Source organism: Gigantopelta aegis, chromosome 1 (assembly GCF_016097555.1).
Source record: "Gigantopelta aegis isolate Gae_Host chromosome 1, Gae_host_genome, whole genome shotgun sequence".
NCBI classification, from domain to species: domain Eukaryota; kingdom Metazoa; phylum Mollusca; class Gastropoda; order Neomphalida; family Peltospiridae; genus Gigantopelta; species Gigantopelta aegis.
Window position 1 is genome coordinate 40,108,024 of NC_054699.1, and position 21,373 is coordinate 40,129,396.

The window sequence follows — 21,373 nt, forward strand, 5'->3', positions numbered from 1 at the left end:
ATTTCTCGTTCCAGCCAGTGCACCACGACTGGTATACCAAAGGCCGTGATATGTACCACCCTGTCTGTGGGATAGTGCATATAAAAGATCCCTTGCTGCTAATCGAAAAGAGTAGCCCATGAAATGGCAATAGCAGGTTTCCTCTCTCAATATCTGTGTGGTCCTTAACCATATGTCTGACGCCATATAACCGTAAATAAAATGTGTTGAGTGCGTCGTTAAATAAAACATTTCTTTCTTTCTTTTTAACCGTGATCATTTTCGAGTTCGTTGATAACAAATATTTAATATATTAATCACTAATACACACGCTACAGGAAGAAATTCGTCAGCAACTACGAATTTAACCGGGACATTATTGGGTGCTGTCGGGTTTCTTCCTGTAGTCTGTGGTAGGCAGGCATTCCGTGTTTTCGCTTTATAGTTATATCTGGATAAGAGAGAAGTTTGTTTGTTTTATTTAACGACACCACAGAAGCACGTTGATTAACTAATCATCCGTTATTGGATTTCAAACATTTGGTAATTCTGACTCATAGTCATCAGAGGAAACCCGCTATATTTGTCCTAATGCAGCAAGGGATTTTTTATATGCACCATTCCACAGACAGGATAGCACATTCCGTGTTTTCGCTATATAGTTATATCTGGATAAGAGAGAAGTTTGTTTGTTTTGTTTAACGACACCACTAGAGCACGTTGATTAATCTTCGGCTATTGGATTTCAAACATTTGGTAATTCTGATTTATAGTCAGCAGAGGATTGTAAACCAGCTACATTTTTCCTAATGCAGCAAGGGATCTTTTACATGCACCATCCCACAGACAGGATAGCACATACCACGGCCTTTGATATACAAGTCGTGGTGCACTGGCTGGAACGAGAAATAGCTCAATGGGCCCACTGTCGGGGATCAGTCCCAAACCGACAACGCATCAAGCGAACGCTCTACCACTGGGCTACATCTCGTGAAGCGCATAAACCACTCTAGTGGACGTTTCCTGCTCGGTCTGGCTGAACTCAGCCCTGCTGACGTATACAACGTGCTCCAACATGGGCGTTACCGCATACTGTACGCAATGTACTCGGGTGAGTACATAATTTCATAACCACTGTGTACCAAGCTGAGTACACATCAGTGGCGTACTCAGAGGGGTGGATGGGCACGGGGGCCCACTCACACACATACACACACGCACACATACACACACATTCATACTTTTTTACGCCACCACCTTTGGTGTTGCCGTTAACAAAGCAATCACTTGATATGGAATGTACCTATTTGCAATCCGTGCTATTTATAATGTGCGTGCTGCACACCTGCTGTGTTCACGTGTTGTTTTCAGGGCCGTACCCTGACCAAAATCCATGGTGGGGCACTAAATTTTATAAATAATTTTTAACATACTATAAAGATTAAACATTTCTATGCTATTACTGGAGATATATATAAAAAAAAAAAAAGGACAAGATTCTCAGGGGGGGCAGCTGCCCCCCCCCCCCCCCCCCCCCCCCCCCCCCCCCCCCCCCCCCCCGGAGGGCACGGCCCTGGTTTTAACTCAGGAATTTTGAGAGTAAAATATGTACAGCTCAGTTTAGCTGTATCATAGACTTACCACACGGTATCGAGTGTATTGAAAAGGTACCTTTTATAACCACATTGTGGTACCTTTTATAACCACATTGCGGTACCTTTTATAACCACATTGCGGTACCTTTTATAACCACATTGCGGATGGGGATTTATGTGAGGACAACTGCGTCCAAAAAACAAAATAGAGAGAGAGAAAGAGAGGGGGGGGGGGGGAGGGAGGGAGAGAGAGAGATATATTAAGACAGCGCGGGAAGACGAGAGAGAGAGAGGGAGAAACAGAGAGATAGAGATAGAGAGGGGGAAGGGAGGGAGAGAGATATATGAAGACAGCGCGGGAAGACAAGAGGGGGGGGGGGAGAAACACACAGAGAGAGAGAGAGAGAGAGAGAGGGGGGGGGGGGAATCATATATGAGTGGCCGTCAGATACCATTTATCTTACAACTTATTGTTTCAAAATATCCAAGCTATTTACGGCCCTAGCAATTGTAGTTAATGTACGCGTCACAGAGAAAATCAGTTTCATAGTAATCGATTTCATTATGCTTTGTTTCATTGGATGCAAAGCTTTGGCGATTGGGTCATCGGCTAGGAGAAGTCAACTGTATGTCCTTAAAGTGACATGACACGTAGTTGTGTTAGTGTGTGATATCAAAAATAATGTAGGAGGTTCTCACCAACTTGCGTGTAAGAAATATATTTCTCCCATCCCCAGCCATGCGCAACTGACGTCACTCCGTACGGAATGAATCTGTCTTGCACGGTCATGTCATCTTGTTGGCTAAGGTAGTTTTTATTTACTTCAGCAACAGAAAACACGATGTTATAGGTAAAGTATGGTGATAGTTTTGGGTTATTCGTTTATTGTAAACTATTTTGAGGTATGTTTATATTATTGAACAATGAATGTATGTCTGTTTAACGACACTCCAGCGCAACAATAGTGATATGCTATTGGGTTTGAACAATGAAAATTAAAAAAAAAAAATTGGACTCTTTATTTACGTTCATTGGATGGGAGAAAAATAACCATTTCTATGCAGGAGCGGGGTTTAGGTCAGTCGGTTGAGTGCTCGCTTGAGGTGCTTGCCTCGCAGTATCGAATCACCTTGGTGTATCCATTCAACTGATTGGGGTTTTTTCTTCTCATTCCAACCTGTGCACCACAAATGGTCAAAGGTCGTGATGTATGCTTTCCTGTCTGTGGGAAAGTGCATATAAAAAAATTAGGAACAATGTAGCGGATTTCCGCTGATGACTACGTGTCAGAATTACCAAATGTTTGACATCCGATAGCCTGTGAACTTATGTGGCATAGGACTCTTCCGTCCTCGTGCACATAATGTGACGTCAGAGACTTGACTGAAATAATCCTATCCCACATAAGAATGATTATTTCATTCCATAACTGTTAAAAATATTGTTCGTGACTTTTGCTTTAGGATTTTAAAGGATTTTTCTGTGATCCTCATGTTAACATATAATCATACAACAAACTCTTTATGTATATATTCCTCCTGTGTCGTTGTGCAACAGCCCGAGTCTTCTCTCAACTTATAATATAGCAATGTTTTGATGCGGACTTCCATGGTTATTGTTAATTTAAATGGGAACCAAATACTTTTCAACCTATAATATTATAGAACTTTCCTGGTGCATTTCAAAATTCCAGTCCTGGAAAATGACGTTTGCAAATTTCACGACCTTTTAGGATGTAGATGTATGAAAAGAATCGAGTTGCTGTTGTAGCTGTTATTAGACCCCTACTGATCCCACCGGAGGGACTACAGGTTTCATCTCCGTCCTTCTGTCTGTCTGTCAGTCCAACATACATGTATACACTTTTCCAGATGTTTGTTTGGGTTTTTTTTTTTTCAAACTTCCTTGAGATATTGAGGTGATATTTTGCGTATGGCTTAACGTGTACTGTTACAGATAAAGTTTGACTGTCATGGCGATTTACTCATTTTTGACAGAGTTATGGCCCTTGAACTCAAGAGACATGAAAATTAGTTTTCAGGACTTTTGTTTTGCAATGCCTCAAGATACTGAGCTGAAATTTCGTATATATCTTTATTATGTTCTGATACAGATCAAGTGTTACGTCCATGGCGATTTACCCAGTTTTCAAAGAGTTATGGCCCTTCAGTGTAGAAGATACGAAACATTGTTGCGTCCGGTAGGGGATATGTATTGTTTTAACAGTACTTTCAGAATGCTTGTTCACGGTTGCACTATGATAATGTATCTCTTTTTCTTTCTCTATTTTTCAGAAATGGATCTTGACGATATAGTATACACCTCCCTCAGGAACGTATATCGAAAGCACGGTCAGGAACACATAGTCAGGTCATGCAACTTGGAGAGAAATCTGCCGCTGAAAGAACCGTACTTCCTTATCAAAAGAGTTCCACGTTTCCGGGTCCGGTCCGATCTGCACACGAGCAAGAATCCATCGTACACGCCACTCGCAAGGTTATTACACCCCGTCCCAGCCGCCACTAGAAGTGGGTTTGGACTATAATATCAGTGCAACCCTGGAAATTTAGAAAATGGCCGCGGCAAAATATGTCGTGAAAAAAGAATCCCCACAGCATTTTCCACAGCAGTTCTGTGGTTAATGAATTAGAGAGGAGTTTAGTTTGTCACTATTATAAAACAAGAAATAATTAAAGTGACATAGCAAACTGAATGCGGTGAAAATTGAAAATACCGCGGCAATCCCCATGGCATTGACGTGTGCCGTGGTCAGTTGCTAGGGTTGCAGTGTGACTTGACGTAGAAAAAAAAAGGGAAAAATTGTCTTGGTATATATATATATATATATATATATATATATATATATATATATATATATATATATTAATGTGCAGTTTCTAAATTATTGTTCTAGATATAAATAAAACAATAATACTAGTAGTAGTAGTAGTTTTGTTGTTGCTGGTCTAAATTATTGTTCTAGATATAAATAATACATAATGATACTAGTAGTAGGAGTAGTAGAGTAGTAGTAGTAGTAGAGTAGTAGTAGTAGTAGAGTAGTCGTAGTAGTAGAGTAGTCGTAGTAGTAGTAGTAGTAGTTTTGTTGTTGCTGGTCTAAATTTATTGTTCTAGATATAAATAATACATAATGATACTAGTAGTAGGAGTAGTCGAGTAGTAGTAGTAGTAGTAGTAGAGTAGTAGTAGTAGTAGAGTAGTAGTAGTAGAGTAGTAGTAGTATAGTAGTAGTAGAGTAGTCGTAGTAGTAGTAGTAGAGTAGTAGAGTAGTAGTAGAGTAGTAGTAGTAGTAGAGTAGTAGTAGAGTAGTAGTAGTGGTAGTAGAGTAGTAGTAGTGGTAGTAGTAGAGTAGTGGTAGTAGAGTAGTAGTAGTAGTAGTAGAGTGGTAGTAGAGTAGTAGTAGTAGTAGAGTAGTGGTAGTAGAGTAGTAGTAGTGGTAGTAGAGTAGTAGTAGTAGAGTAGTAGTAGAGTAGTAGTAGAGTAGTAGTAGTAGAGTAGTAGTAGTAGAGTAGTAGTAGTAGTAGAGTAGTAGTAGTAGAGTAGAGTAGAGTAGTAGTAGTAGCAGTAGTAGTAGAGTAGTAGTAGTAGAGTAGTAGTAGTAGTAGAGTAGTAGCAGTAGTAGTAGAGTAGTAGCAGTAGTAGTAGTAGTAGTAGTAGTAGTAGAGTAGTAGTAGTAGTAGTAGCAGTAGCAGTAGCAGTAGTAGCAGTAGTAGTAGAGTAGTAGTAGTAGTAGCAGTAGTAGTAGTAGCAGTAGCAGTAGTAGCAGTAGCAGTAGTAGTAGTAGTAGAGTAGTAGTAGTAGCAGTAGTAGTAGTAGTAGCAGTAGTAGTAGCAGTAGTAGTAGTAGAGTAGTAGTAGTAGTAGAGTAGTAGTAGTAGCAGTAGTAGTAGTAGTAGTAGCAGCAGTAGTAGTACTAGTAGTAGTAGTACTAGTAGCAGCAGTAGTAGTAGTAGTAGCAGTAGTAGTAGTAGTAGTAGAGTAGTAGTAGTAGAGTAGTAGTAGTAGTAGTAGAGTAGTAGTCGAGTAGTAGTAGTAGTAGTAGTAGTAGTAGCAGCAGTAGTAGTAGTACTAGTAGCAGCAGTAGTAGAGTAGTAGCAGTAGTAGTAGTAGTAGTAGAGTAGTAGAGTAGTAGTAGTAGTAGTAGAGTAGTAGTCGAGTAGTAGTAGTAGTAGTAGCAGTAGTAGTAGTAGTACTAGTAGCAGCAGTAGTAGAGTAGTAGCAGTAGTAGTAGTAGTAGTAGAGTAGTAGTAGTAGAGTAGTAGTAGTAGAGTAGTAGTCGAGTAGTAGTAGTAGCAGTAGTAGTAGTAGTAGTAGCAGCAGTAGTAGTAGTATGTCGTGAAAAAAGAATCCCCACAGCATTTTCCACAGCAGTTCTGTGGTTAATGAATTAGAGAGGAGTTTAGTTTGTCACTATTATAAAACAAGAAATAATTAAAGTGACATAGCAAACTGAATGCGGTGAAAATTGAAAATACCGCGGCAATCCCCATGGCATTGACGTGTGCCGTGGTCAGTTGCTAGGGTTGCAGTGTGACTTGACGTAGAAAAAAAAAAGGGAAAAATTGTCTTGGTATATATATATATATATATATATATATATATATATATATATATATATATATATATATATATATATTAATGTGCAGTTTCTAAATTATTGTTCTAGATATAAATAAAACAATAATACTAGTAGTAGTAGTAGTTTTGTTGTTGCTGGTCTAAATTATTGTTCTAGATATAAATAATACATAATGATACTAGTAGTAGGAGTAGTAGAGTAGTAGTAGTAGTAGAGTAGTAGTAGTAGTAGTAGTAGAGTAGTCGTAGTAGTAGAGTAGTCGTAGTAGTAGTAGTAGTAGTTTTGTTGTTGCTGGTCTAAATTTATTGTTCTAGATATAAATAATACATAATGATACTAGTAGTAGGAGTAGTCGAGTAGTAGTAGTAGTAGTAGTAGAGTAGTAATAGTAGAGTAGTAGTAGTAGTAGAGTAGTAGTAGTAGAGTAGTAGTAGTATAGTAGTAGTAGAGTAGTCGTAGTAGTAGTAGTAGAGTAGTAGAGTAGTAGTAGAGTAGTAGTAGTAGTAGAGTAGTAGTAGAGTAGTAGTAGTGGTAGTAGAGTAGTAGTAGTGGTAGTAGTAGAGTAGTGGTAGTAGAGTAGTAGTAGTAGTAGTAGAGTGGTAGTAGAGTAGTAGTAGTAGTAGAGTAGTGGTAGTAGAGTAGTAGTAGTGGTAGTAGAGTAGTAGTAGTAGAGTAGTAGTAGAGTAGTAGTAGAGTAGTAGTAGTAGAGTAGTAGTAGTAGAGTAGTAGTAGTAGTAGAGTAGTAGTAGTAGAGTAGAGTAGAGTAGTAGTAGTAGCAGTAGTAGTAGAGTAGTAGTAGTAGAGTAGTAGTAGTAGTAGAGTAGTAGCAGTAGTAGTAGAGTAGTAGCAGTAGTAGTAGTAGTAGTAGTAGTAGTAGAGTAGTAGTAGTAGTAGTAGCAGTAGCAGTAGCAGTAGTAGCAGTAGTAGTAGAGTAGTAGTAGTAGTAGCAGTAGTAGTAGTAGCAGTAGCAGTAGTAGCAGTAGCAGTAGTAGTAGTAGTAGAGTAGTAGTAGTAGCAGTAGTAGTAGTAGTAGCAGTAGTAGTAGCAGTAGTAGTAGTAGAGTAGTAGTAGAGTAGTAGTAGTAGCAGTAGTAGTAGTAGTAGTAGCAGCAGTAGTAGTACTAGTAGTAGTAGTACTAGTAGCAGCAGTAGTAGTAGTAGTAGCAGTAGCAGTAGTAGTAGTAGTAGTAGAGTAGTAGTAGTAGAGTAGTAGTAGTAGTAGTAGAGTAGTAGTCGAGTAGTAGTAGTAGTAGTAGCAGTAGTAGTAGTAGTAGTAGTAGTAGCAGCAGTAGTAGTAGTACTAGTAGCAGCAGTAGTAGAGTAGTAGCAGTAGTAGTAGTAGTAGTAGAGTAGTAGTAGTAGAGTAGTAGTAGTAGTAGTAGAGTAGTAGTCGAGTAGTAGTAGTAGTAGTAGCAGTAGTAGTAGTAGTACTAGTAGCAGCAGTAGTAGAGTAGTAGCAGTAGTAGTAGTAGTAGTAGAGTAGTAGTAGTAGAGTAGTAGTAGTAGAGTAGTAGTCGAGTAGTAGTAGTAGCAGTAGTAGTAGTAGTAGTAGCAGCAGTAGTAGTAGTACTAGTAGCAGCAGTAGTAGAGTAGTAGCAGTAGTAGTAGTAGTAGTAGTAGTAGTAGTAGTAGTAGTGTTGTTTTGTTGTTGTTTGTGGTTTTATTATTAGTAGTATTATTGGTGTTACCACTAATTTCGCTTTAAAGGGACATTCCTGAGTATGCTGCATTTTTAAAGATGTTATCCATTAACAAAGACTTTTTAACGATTGTAATTACACATCAAATATATTTTTCTGCATAAAATATTAGTGGCTGTATATTAAACGTGTTTCTGGTCGTCCTAATATTTATAGTAGGTTAAATTTCCAAAAATTATTTGAAGACAATGTCCAGTTTGGGCTTCTTACAAATATTAAGACGACCAGAAACACATTGAATATACAGACATTGATATTCTAAACAAGAAAATATATTTAATATGTAAGTTTAATCGTAGAAATATTTTAATAGTCGGAAACAGCTTACAATGCAGCAAACTCAGGAATGTCCCTTTAACTATGATTTCCATGTTAATAATAAAGTAATATCGACTATTTATTATCATTATTATGACCACATACTAATAATGTTATTACTTCTATTTGTAGGCTAGAACCAGCGTCAGTTGACGATTTGATATCTCCAAAACCAAACGGATGTCGGAAGATTTTGTTAGAAGGAGAAATCGGGGTGGGTAAAACTACCCTGTGCTACAATGTGCTACACAAGTGGGAGAAATTCCAATCCAACTCGCCCGACATTGCAAACAATCTCATTATCTACGTAGACTGCGCCACATTAGAGCCATTCAGTTCGGAATCCTGCCTCGTAACAAACACGCTCGTTGGTTACCTCCAACAGGAAGGAGTTGACGTTTCACGCAAGGACGTATCTGACTGGTTGGAGAAGAACGGAAATGACGTGGACGTCATTTTCGACAACGTCACCGATTCCCCGCCCATAAAAGAACGCATTGTGCGCACGATCAGCCGTCCGGACATGCTGTTTTCCAGAGTCACCGTTCTGGCGTCCGTCGGGACCATGGACAAGGACCTGTTCGACTGCATGTACTACTGCTACGGGATAAACCCGGAATACAGCAACAAGGTTCTTTTCCGACAGCTGAAAAAGGCTTCCGAGAAACCCGAGGAGAAAATGGTCTGCCTCCACAAGCTGGACTGTCAACAGGAGTTCAACCGCAATCCCCTGACGCTGTCGGCCGTCATCTCCTACCTCAACGCCATCGAAAACGGGGTCTGTCTCAGACACAAGTACGACTTGCTGCGAGGCATTGTCCGAATGGCTGTTCCGGTCACGCTGCAACGACGAGCGGAAGCGGACATCAGCGTCGACATACAGCACTGCACCGACGTCCTGGCGGAGCAGGCATTCCTCGGCATGTCCGATTGCAAGCATCACCTGCAGGCGGAGAGATTTCCAGAGTGGTTTCGCCGACAGCACATGTGCGATTTCTGTTTTGTGCACGACATTCACGGGCCACTGACGACGTCGGTTACGGCGTTTGCGTTCACGTCGAGGTGTTTTCGCGATTTCTTCGCCGTCCAGCACGCCGTCACGCTACTAAAGACTGACGTGGAGTCCGAGTCGGTGCTGAGGCGAATAATGGAAGAGAAGTTCTTTCTCAATCTTCTCAGTATGTGCTGTCGTCAGCTGAAGCTCTGCGCAGAAACGGATCTCCTGCACCGGATGTTCCGGTCGATGATACAGGAAGTTCAAAAGCGATTCGTCACCATACAATCGCCCAGTCACCACATCACGAAAGGCATGCTGCGGCATTTCGGAAAAATCCTCAACTGCCTGCACGAGGTCGAATTCGAAGAAGAGTTCTGTGACCATGTAGCGAAATCTTTCCCCAACATTCTAGAATTTTCCTTCCATGATTGTTCAAAACGAACCATCGAGGACTTCACGGAACTCATAATGCACACCAAGAACAAGCAGACGTATATCACTAGCGGAATCGTCCTTCACCTTGACGGTATGGTCAACGGTCATTCCGAACCGCTCCGATTGGCCAAAGCCCTTAATGTAATGACGTCACTAACCACGTTGATGGTAAGCGCCATAAGCATAGCAGAGACGAGTTTCCTGGTCGATTTTCTTTGTGATATTTTTAAGGACAACGGCCACATCATCAATCTCACTGTACGGGGCCCGATGAACAGCGTTTACAACCTGACAGCGGAGAAACACAGACGGGTCCGCTCTGTGTTCCACAAGGGACTGTCCCTCAAGAGTCTGACGGTAGAGAACTTTCAGCATCAACACAAAGCCGCCTACGTAATCCGCTGCTGGCCGGCCATATTCGAAAAGCTGGAGATTCAGAAATGCAATCTGGAAGCGTCCGCTCCCGACCTCCTCAACAAGATCCAGCAATCGGCGAATCTCGTTCTACTGTCGCTGGACTTCTGCTACATTCCCCCGTCGAAGCTCCGGTGTGTTCTCCAGGCTCTGGTGGTGTCGTGCAGATCTTTGCGGGTCTTGCATCTAAACACGCTGTCCGCCAAGAGAAAATTCAATTCCGCCGACATTAATACGCAACATTTCCGGTATTCCATGACACCGGAAGTGTGTGAATGGATCAAGGCCTTGATAGAAAGTTCCGAGGTTTTGAACGAGTTGACGCTGTGTCAGAATGGCCTCGCTGAAAAAGCCGGGGTCATACTGGACGCTGTTGTTCGCAGCGGTTCGTTACGGTCTCTAGATCTGACCGGAAACGGGATCTCCGATGATTTGAAGGACAAGGTCATAGACGTCATTACCGCACGGAATGTGAAACGCTTGATTCTCGGAAGTAACTCTTTTACAGCTGAAGGCAGAAAAGCAATTATTGGAGTCTCGATTGATCAAGATGATCTTCAGTTAAGCTTGTGACCCTGTTTATGGAAATGTAGTCGAAATGATGCAATGCTGTGATACAAGTGTGTTGTTATGAGACAGATTGTTGTCGGTTTAATAGTATTCTTTAGAATCACGCCAGATACTTAACTTGGCAACACTATGCAGTAGTTGTATGCTATTTAGGTTATACAGCAAGTTCTAGAAAAATTTGGCGAATCTATAGAAAGAAAACAACGAAGCTTGTTAGAAACTGTTTTGTTTATGTTTTGTGGTTATCTTATATCTGATTTATACGGAATATTGTTTATGTATACATTGTTTTCCTAATTTGTGGTTTTGCTGTTTTTGTTGCTTTTGTTGGAATATTTATTCAGAAAAAAAGGTTTCCTAATGCATCAGTTTAGAACTTTCAAAGATTGCAACCATCTACAACATATATTTGTCTTTAGGGGGCGGGATGTAGCCCAGTGGTAAAGCGTCCGCCTGATGCGCGGTCAGTCTGAGATTGATCCCCGTCGGTGGGCCCATTGAAATATTTCTCGCCTCTGTTTGTGAGATGGTGCACATAAAAAAAAAAATCCTTGCTACTAATAGAAAAATGTAGCGGGTTTCCTCTCTAAGACTATATGACGAAATTACCAAATGTTTGACATCCAATAGCCGATGATTAATAAAACAATCTGTTCTAGTGGTTTCGTTAAACAAAACAAAACTGTTTGACCACCTCCAACATATATGCGAAAGTAGCATCTGTCTTGAGGCTTGTCGATGGAAATTGAATTGAATTGGGGTTAGAGGGGCAAGGTATTTCATTAATAGGTAATCATTAACAATGTTTGGTTATTTAAAGTTTATTTTGTTTAACGACACCACTAGAGCACATTGATTAATTAATCATCGGCGTTTGGATGTCAAACATTAGGTAAATCTGACATATAGTCATCAGAAAAAAACCCGCTACATTTTTCCTAATGCAGCAAGAGATCTTTTATATGCACTTTCCCAAAGACAGGAAAGCACGTAACCACGGCCGTTGACCAGTTGTGGTGCACTGGTTGGAATGAGACAAAAACACAATCAGTTTTACAATGACTATAGAAAGCTGCTGAGGTGATAGCGTGGTACGGTTATTGTAATACTAAGATAGTGATAATGATTTCATGTTGAATATGGTTCAAGCACGCTTTCCTGTACACAAAAAGAAACCTATGTGACTTATCGGGACAGTTAATGTCTAGCGAGTTTGATGCGCGGTCGGTTTGGGATCGATCCTCGTCGGTGGGCCCATTGGGTTATTTCTCGTTTCAGCCAGTTCACCACGACTGGTATATTAAAGGCTGTGGTGTGTGCTATCCTGTCTGTGGGGTGTTGCATATAAAAGATCCCTTGCTACTAATGGAAAATACAATGTACCGGGTTTCCTTTGTAAGACTATATGTCAAAATTACCAATTGTTTGACATCCAATAGCCGATGATTAATTAATCAATGTGATATCGTTTAACAAAACAAACTTTAAACTTCTCTCAGTCGTTAAAACAGGTCTAATTCCGTACAGGAACCGGTATAGGCATTCGAAACCGAGACCTACTAGCCTTGAGACACGGAAGTCGGACTTAGACACCCAGTACCGGCCTCGGTGGCGTCGTGGTTAGGCCATCGGTCTACAGGCTGGTAGGTACTGGGTTCGTATCCCAGTCGAGGCATGGGATTTTTAATCCAGATACCGACTCCAAACCCTGAGTGAGTGCTCCGCAAGGCTCAATGGGTAGGTGTAAAACACTTGCACCGACCAGTGTTCCGTAACTGGTTCAACAAAGGCCATGGTTTGTGTTATCCTGCCTGTGGGAAGCGCAAATAAAAGATCCCTTGCTGCTAATCGGAAGAGTAGCCCATGTAGTGGCGACAGCGGGTTTCCTCTCAAAATTTGTGTTGTCCGTAACCATATGTCTGACGCGATATAACCGTAAATAAAATGTGTTTAGTGCGTCGTTAAATAAAACATTTCTTTCTTTCTAGACACCCAGTAGCCATTGATTAAACAAGTTGTTTGTTTATCGACACCACTAGTCATTAATCATCGGCTATCGGATGTCAAACATTTGCTAATTCTCTTTTAAACCCGATACATTTATTTTTTCAATAGCAGCAATGAATATTTTATATGCACTCTTTCACCGACAGGCCATATATACCACAGCCTTTGATATCGTGAGGGCTGGGACGGATGTGTGGGTGGGGGTGGGGGGGGGGGGGGTATAGAGACTGGGTCCATAGAGGAGATTCGATCCGTCGACCTAAGAACTCGAGGCGAGCGCTCTACTGACTAAATCTCAACTCTGACTATCAACGCCCCACCAGCAGAAGAAAAAGAAAGAAAGAAAAACATAAAGGGAATTAAATCGGTTGGACGAATATCAATGATCTCTGAAGAGTTGTTTCCCTTGATATTACCTCTTCTGTTTTTTTCTTCGAGTGTAAAACGTTGATCCATCATACTTAGTTTATAGTTAAACGAGTTAGATATTAGTTCATTAGACAGTTATTAGTTTGTCAAATTAAAATAGATGATAATTTCGTTGTTAATTGTTTAGTGTATTAATTAAATAAGTAATATAAATAGAGATTATTATACGAACAGCTCAACGAGCTACTCTCGATTCACTAATATCAAAACCTATATTAGCTCGGCCATTTACCTTTCGACCGACTGTTAAAAAATTGCGCCAAATTCCCCGAATCAAAATTGCTCACCCTTTTCTATACTCCATTCAAATTCCATAGCACCACCACCACCACCACCCGCCTGCTACCGATTCGATCGGGCTGCTGGTGCTCGCTCCTCTCCCCTCCCCCCACCTTTCCTGTCATGGATGGAGGAGCCGGCCAGGGCCGGCTCTTGTGCCCACTACAGGCGTGCGCTACAACAGCTTATTCTGAATGTGCACGTAATACCCTATGACATGACGAACAGCTCAGCTTGTGTGTCGTATTGATTTTACGAAACGAGTGTCAGGATTTTTGTATTGCATGAGCGTGAGCGAGGTAATATATGCATCCTGACACTCGTTTCGTAAAATCAGTACGATTCACACGCGAGTGTAATAATTTATTTATTATGCATATTATCCATAATAAATTTTTTTACGAATAACAAGGACCGTGTCAAAAATTTTCAAACGTAATTAGAAAGGGACGTCGAAGTGATGTCATTTTGGAAAGCGATTACACAGAGAGAGAGAGAGAGAGAGAGAGAGAGTAAAAAAAAACATTTGTTCCATTAGTAGGAAGGAATCTTATTATTCCTGGCTCAAATGCACAAAGAGTTGAAAATACACTGTTTCTTGTTTCATGGCTATAGTTTTTTTAAACATAACCTACACTAAGAACAATATGTGACGTCACGGGTATGGATTAAATAAAGAATAATAAACGAGTTACCCTACATCCTATCAGCAGTGTCAATCAAGTCATGTTACAATGGATCCCTGCTCATTGTTGCATACCAGGGAATGAAAATGCAGACAGACTGGCAAAACTGGGTGCAGCTAAAGAACAGGAGGATAACTGGGTGGCATACGAAGAGATGCAATCCCATATTAAATCTCTCTATAGACCTCCCAAACAAATCAATGATAATAACCGGCTGTCCAAAAGGAACAGGTCATCATTTTCCGACTAAGGACTGGACACAACAGGCTGAACCAGCATATGCATAAGAGGTTCCGGCTGATACCTTGTTTCATGTGTTCCTGTGGATAAGCACCGGCCTCGGTGGCGTCGTGGTTAGGTCATCGGTCTACAGGCTGGTAGGTACTGGGTTCGAATCCCAGTCGAGGCATGGGATTTTTAATCCAGATATCGACTCCAAACCCTGAGTGAGTGCTCCGCAAGGCTCAATGGGTAGGTGTAACCCACTTGCATCGACCAGTGATCCATAACTGGTTCAACAAAGGCCATGGTTTGTGCTATCCTGCCTGTGTGAAGAGCAAATAAAAGATCCCTTGCTGCTAATCGGAAAGAGTAGCCCATGTAGTGGCGACAGCGGGTTTCCTCTCAAAATCTGTGTGGTCCTTAACCATATGTCTGACGCCATATAACCGTAAATAAAATGTGTTGAGTGCGTCGTTAAATAAAACATTTCTTTCCTGTGGATAAGCAGATCAGACGATCGAACATGTCATCCAAGACTGCATAAACCTACAGCAGATGAGGGAGACTACCTGGGCAACTACAACAACTCTCCAGAAGAAGCTGTATGGCACAAGAAGTGATCTACAGAGAACAGTATCGTTCATAGTCACTGCTTGCATCGACGTGTAGTCAACAAGCGAACGAAAAGAAGAACGAGAAGAAGAAGAAGTTTGTATTATTTAACGACGCCGCTAGAGCACATTGATTTTTTATCTTATCATCGGCTATTGGACGTCAAACATATGGTCATTCTGACACTGTTTTTCAGAGGAAACCCGCTGTCGCCACATAGGCTACTCTTTTACGACAGGCAGCAAGGGATCTTTTATTTGAGCTTCCCACAGGCAGGATAGCACAAACCATGGCCTTTGTTGAACCAGTTATGGATCACTGGTCGGTGCAAGTGGTTTACACCTACCCATTACGCCTTGCGAAGCACTCACTCAGGGTTTGGAGTCGGTATCTGGATTAAAAATCCCATGCCTCGACTGGGATCCGAACCCAGTACCTACCAGCCTGTAGACCGATGGCCTGCCACAACGCCACCGAGGCCGGTAGGAAGAACGAGTTACCAATTATTATCAAATTTATGTTCGGAGTGAAATCATTTTCAGCTGAAAATTATTTCAAGAGGGACATACATTTGATAATTAGTACCGACAATGTTATTGGTTTCTAAGCGTCAAATCGTTAAATAATATTGTATGTTACGCCAATGCAGAATATTTCTCACTGAGAAAATATGGACAATATTTTCCCTGTTACGAGTGACCGCTGGGGTAATACTAATAAAGTTGAATATTGTTGTAAAATCTTATAAGGGTGAACGACATGTTAAAGGGACATCCCTGAGTTTGCTGCATTGTAAGATGTTTCTGACTAATAAAATATTTCTACGATTAAACTTATATATTAAATATAGTTTCTGGTTTGGAATATCAGTGTCTGTATATTCAATGTGTTTCTGGTCGTCTTAATAATTGTAAGAAGCCCAACTGGATTTTGTTTTCAAATAATTTTCTACGTACGATTTTTTTTTATATTTTTTGAAATAAAATGAAATTTAACCTAGTACAAATATTAGAACGATCAGAAACACGTTTAATATACAGACACTAACATGTTATGCAGTAAAATATATTTGATATGCAATTACAGTCGTCAAAAACTCTTTGTTAGTCGATAACATCTTAAAAAGTGCAGCAAACTCAAGAATGTCCCTTTAACATTAGACGTCACAGTTTCAAATTGAATCGCGTTACCACGTCGGCAATTCTACCGATGAAGATTTGTCTATACACTTTATATTTTAAGTCAAAGATTCCTGGGTAAACCACTAATTACGCCGATAGGCAGCAAATTATAATTTTGATATTTTAGAATTAATTATGCAATGATTATACCAGAATGCGCCTTTAATATTAAATATTAAATTTAAAGTTAAATGCACTGATTCATCAAGTTAAATTTTTTGTTTGTTTGTTTGTTTTGTTTTTTTGTTTGGGTTTGGGGTTTTTTTGGTTTAGCGACACCACTAGAGTACTTCGATTTATTAATCATCGACTATTGGATGTCAAACATTTGGTAATTGTGAGTCATAGAGAGGACACCCGCTACATGTTTCCATTAGAAGCAAATTTTTTTTTTTTCATTCACAATCATGACAGCCATGACACCACATACCACGGCCTTTGATATACCAGTTGCGGTGCTTCGGCTAAAACAAGAAATAGCTCAACAGGATCGATCCTAGACTGACCACGCGTCAGGCGAGCTGAATTAATATGAAATAGTTTGTTTTGTTTAACGACACCACTAGAGAACATTGATTAATTAATCATCTACTATTGGATGTCAAACATTTGGTAATTCGGACACATCAGAAGATACTCTATATTTTTTCATCAGTAGCAAGGGGGCTTTTATTTATACAGGAAAGCAGATACTACGACCTTTGACCAGTTGTGGTGCACTAGTTGAAACAAGAAAAAAAAACCCGATCAGCTGAATGGATCATACGAGGTGGTTCGATCCTGCGACGCAAGCACCTCAAGCGAGCACCCAACCGACTGAGCCCAAATCCCCCCCCCCCCCCCCCCACGAATATCTGTAAATGCCATGGGGCGGGATTTAGCTCAGTCGGTAGAACGCTTAGACGAGGCGCTTGGGTTGTAAGATCGAACCTTCTGAGCTGACCCATCGGGTTTTTACCACATTCCTTTGAGTGCCGCACAGCTGGTGTATCAAGGCCGTGGTATGTGTTGTCATGTCTGTGAGAAAGTACAAAATTACCAAACGTTTGACATCCAATAGCCGGTGATATAATAATTAATGTACTCTAATAGTGTCGAAAATGTCAGCTACGTACAAAGCCATACTTCGTGGGTAGGGGCGGGACGTAGCCCAGTGGTTAAGCGCTCGCTTGATGCGCGGTCGGTCTATGATCGATCCCCGTCGGTGGACCTATTGGGCTATTTCTCGCTCCAGCCAGTGCTCCACAATTGGTGTAACAAAGGCCGTGGTATGTACTGTTCTGACTGGGATGGTTCATATAAAAGATCCCTTGCTGCAAATTGAAAAGAGTAGCCCATGAAGTGGCGACAGCGGGTTTCCTCTCTCAATATATGTGTGGTCCTTAACCATATGTCTAACGCCATATAACCGTAAATAAAATGTGTTGAGTGCGTCGTTAATTAAAACATTCCCTTCCTTCCCTCATGGGTACTTCTGGTGGTCTGTTCAGACAGGTCGCACTATAAATACAACCTTGACATCAAGTCTACTATGACGCTTTCATCTGAGAATAGTCTCAGCTGACGTAAACACATGACTTAAACATATGCTCTGTTACTTCTAAACTAGGTTTATGTTTGTAACATACCCTAGTTGAGTATTCCGCCACACAGCGCATCTGCGGTATTACTTGCAGACCGATTAACGCCATTATTGACTGAGAATAATTTCCGTGGAATTAGATTCCGGCAGAAAAAAAGGAAAGAGAAGGAATATTTGTTTAAAGGGACATTCCTGATTTTGCTGCAATTTTTAAGATGTTATCGACTAACAGAGATTTTTAACGATTGTAATTACATATCAAATATATTTTTCTCCATAAAATATCAGTGGTTGCATATTAAACGTGTTTCTGACCTTTCTAATATTTCTACTAGATCAAATTTTATTTTATTTCCTAAAATATTATTTGTTTTTCGTACGTACGAAATCATTTGAAGACAAACTCCAGTTTGGGCTTCTTACAAATATTAAGACGACCAGAAACACATTGAATATACAGACACTGATATTCTAAACAAGAAAATATATTTAATATTTAAGTTTAATCGTAGAAATATTGTATTAGTCTGAAACATATTAAAATGCAGTAAACTCAGGAATGTCCCTTTAACGACATCTCAGCCGTGTGAACACATTTTAAACTCGGACTCTTACGTATTAGGGCGGGACGTAGCCCAGTGGTAGAGCGCTCGCTTGATGAACCCATCGGCCTATATCTCGTTTCAGCCATAGCACCACGATTTGTAAATCAAAAGATGTGCTATTCTGTCTGTGGGATGGTACATATAAAAGATCCATTGCTACTAAAGGAAAAATGTAGCGGGTTTCCTCTTTTAGACATCCGAGAGAGAGAGAGAGAGAGAGAGAGAGAGAGAGAGAGAGAGAGAGAGAGAGAGGCACAGACAGAGAGAGAGAGACAGAAACAGAGAGACAGAGGAAGAGACGGAGAGAGACACAGACACAGAGACAGAGAGGAAGAGAGAGAGGAAGAGAGAGAGACAGACAGACAGACAGACAGACAGACAGAGAGACAGAAACAGAGACAGAGAGGAAGAGAGAGACAGAGACACACACACACACACAGGGGGAGAGAGAGAGAGAGAGAGAGAGAGAGAGAGAGAGAGAGAGAGAGAGAGAGAGAGAGAGAGAGAGAGAGAGAGAGAGAGAGAGAGAGAGAGAGAGTAAAAAAGTAAAGTTTGTATTATTTAACGACGCCGCTAGAGCACATTGATTTTTTTATCTTATCATCGGCTATTGGACGTCAAACATATGGTCATTCTGACACTGTTTTTAGAGGAAACCCGCTGTCGCCACATAGGCTACTCTTTTTACGACAGGCAGCAAGGGATCTTTTATTTGCGCTTCCCACAGGCAGGATAGCACAAACCATGGCCTTTGTTGAACCAGTTATGGATCACTGGTCGGTGCAAGTGGTTTACACCTACCCATTGAGCCTTGCGGAGCACTCACTCAGGGTTTGGAGTCGGTATCTGGATTAAAAATCCCATGCCTCGACTGGGATCCGAACCCAGTACCTACCAGCCTGTAAGAGAGAGAGAGAGACACAAACACACACACACACAGAGAGAGAGAGAGAGAGAGAGAGAGAGAGAGAGAGAGAGAGAGAGAGAGAGAGAGAGAGAGAGAGAGAGAGAGAGAGAGAGAGAGAGAGAGAGAGAGAGAGAGGAGGGAGAAAGACAGACAATCAGAGAGAGAGAGAAGAGGGAGTGGACAGAGATAGAGGGAGGGTAATTCTCTGATGCTACAAAAATGTATCTTTGTTTTGTGTATCGTTCCCTAAACATGACTGTCCAACATCTGCCATTGATGTACTGATCTTGAGCCACAGGCGCGGTTGTGGTGGGGGGGGGGGGGGGGGGGGGGTGAATCCAGGGAGGGCGATTGATTCCACGATCCAGGATAACGTGAAATAACTAGTTTTGTTCTACACCTTCCCCTCCTCCCTCCTTACGATTTGAGGGGTATCAGCGCGGTTATCACACAATACCCTGTGATCTTAATAAAAGAGGCACGTCGTTTTAGTGGATCTAGACACAGTGTCTGGGGACCGTCTAAATATACACCTGCCAATCAGGAACTACAGGTACAGGCCACGGGAAAAAAGACAAATTAACCAAGAAAACACTCCGATTATTATTTCAGTACGTGGGTTAATTCATGTACAAAACATTTGACAGTTATTTCAACACTTTGACAATGGTGGTTTCTTTTGATTAAAAAATAATATATACTTGGTGCTGGCTTACTGGGATGGATATTATTACAGCACATTGCGATGGATCCGCAAAAATCAGATATGTTTTGTTTCTTCACTTCGAAGACTAATTCCTGACGTGACACGTTAGGTATTACGTAACCACCAGCTCGCCAGAGGGCGCATTCACTGGGATGGTACAAAATGGCTGCGCCCGTTATATGTAATAGCCGTCACATTTAAGCGTTTTATTAATTAACTGTATTTTTATACTTGTTGATATTAAACAATAATGACGATTATGTGCATTATATATCGTTGAATATGCATTCCAGGCTAAAAGCCTTAATTGTCCTCTCCTTTAAGTTTGTTGGTTAGCTTGCTTGCTTCCTTGTTTGTTTGCTTGCTTGCTTCCTTGTTTGTTTGCTTGCTTGCTTGCTTGCTTGTTTGTTGGTTAGCTTGCTTGCTTCCTTGTTTGTTTGCTTGCTTGCTTCCTTGTTTGTTTGCTTGCTTGCTTCCTTGTTTGTTTGCTTGCTTGCTTGCTTCCTTGTTTGTTGGTTAGCTTGCTTGCTTCCTTGTTTCTTTGCTTGCTTGCTTCCTTGTTTGTTTGCTTGCTTGCTTGCTTGCTTCCTTGTTTGCTTGCTTGCTTGCTTCCTTGTTTGTTTGCTTGCTTGCTTGCTTCCTTGTTTGTTTGCTTGCTTGCTTGCTTCCTTGTTTGTTTGCTTGCTTGCTTGCTTCCTTGTTTGTTTGCTTGCTTGCTTGCTTCCTTGTTTGTTTGCTTGCTTGCTTGCTTCCTTGTTTGTTTGCTTGCTTGCTTGCTTCCTTGTTTGTTTGCTTGCTTGCTTGCTTCCTTGTTTGTTTGCTTGCTTGCTTGCTTCCTTGTTTGTTTGCTTGCTTGCTTGCTTCCTTGTTTGTTTGCTTGCTTGCTTCCTTGTTTGTTTGTTTGCTTGCTTGCTTGCTTCCTTGTTTGTTTGTTTGCTTGCTTGCTTCCTTGTTTGTTTGCTTGCTTGCTTCCTTGTTTGTTTGTTTGCTTGCTTGCTTGCTTCCTTGTTTGTTTGCTTGCTTGCTTCCTTGTTTCTTTGCTTGCTTGCTTGCTTCCTTGTTTGTTTGCTTGCTTGCTTGCTTGCTTCCTTGTTTGTTTGCTTGCTTGCTTGTTTGTTGGTTAGCTTGCTTGCTTCCTTGTTTGTTTGCTTGCTTGCTTCCTTGTTTGTTTGCTTGCTTGCTTGCTTCCTTGTTTGTTTGCTTGCTTGCTTGCTTGCTTCCTTGTTTGTTTGCTTGCTTGCTTCCTTGTTTGTTTGCTTGCTTGCTTCCTTGTTTGTTTGTTTGCTTGTTTGCTTGCTTGCTTCCTTGTTTGTTTGCTTGCTTGCTTCCTTGCTTCCTTGTTTGTTTGCTTGCTTGCTTGCTTGCTTCCTTGTTTGTTTGCTTGCTTGCTTCCTTGTTTGTTTGCTTGCTTGCTTCCTTGTTTGTTTGTTTGCTTGTTTGCTTGCTTGCTTCCTTGTTTGTTTGCTTGCTTGCTTGCTTCATTGCTTCCTTGTTTGTTTGCTTGCTTGCTTCCTTGTTTGTTTGCTTGCTTGCTTCCTTGTTTGTTTGCT

General features: G+C 41.0%; 1 protein-coding gene across 1 annotated transcript; it reads left to right on the forward strand.

Annotated features, from left to right (window-relative positions):
• Positions 1–898: 898 nt before the first annotated feature.
• On the forward strand, positions 899–10,904 carry LOC121374948. Its single transcript, XM_041502094.1, has 3 exons — positions 899–1,090; positions 3,870–4,071; positions 8,324–10,904. The coding sequence occupies exons 1-3, from the start codon at positions 1,081–1,083 to the stop codon at positions 10,608–10,610; spliced, it is 2,499 nt and encodes an 832-aa protein (XP_041358028.1). The 5' UTR covers positions 899–1,080; the 3' UTR covers positions 10,611–10,904.
• Positions 10,905–21,373: the final 10,469 nt, after the last annotated feature.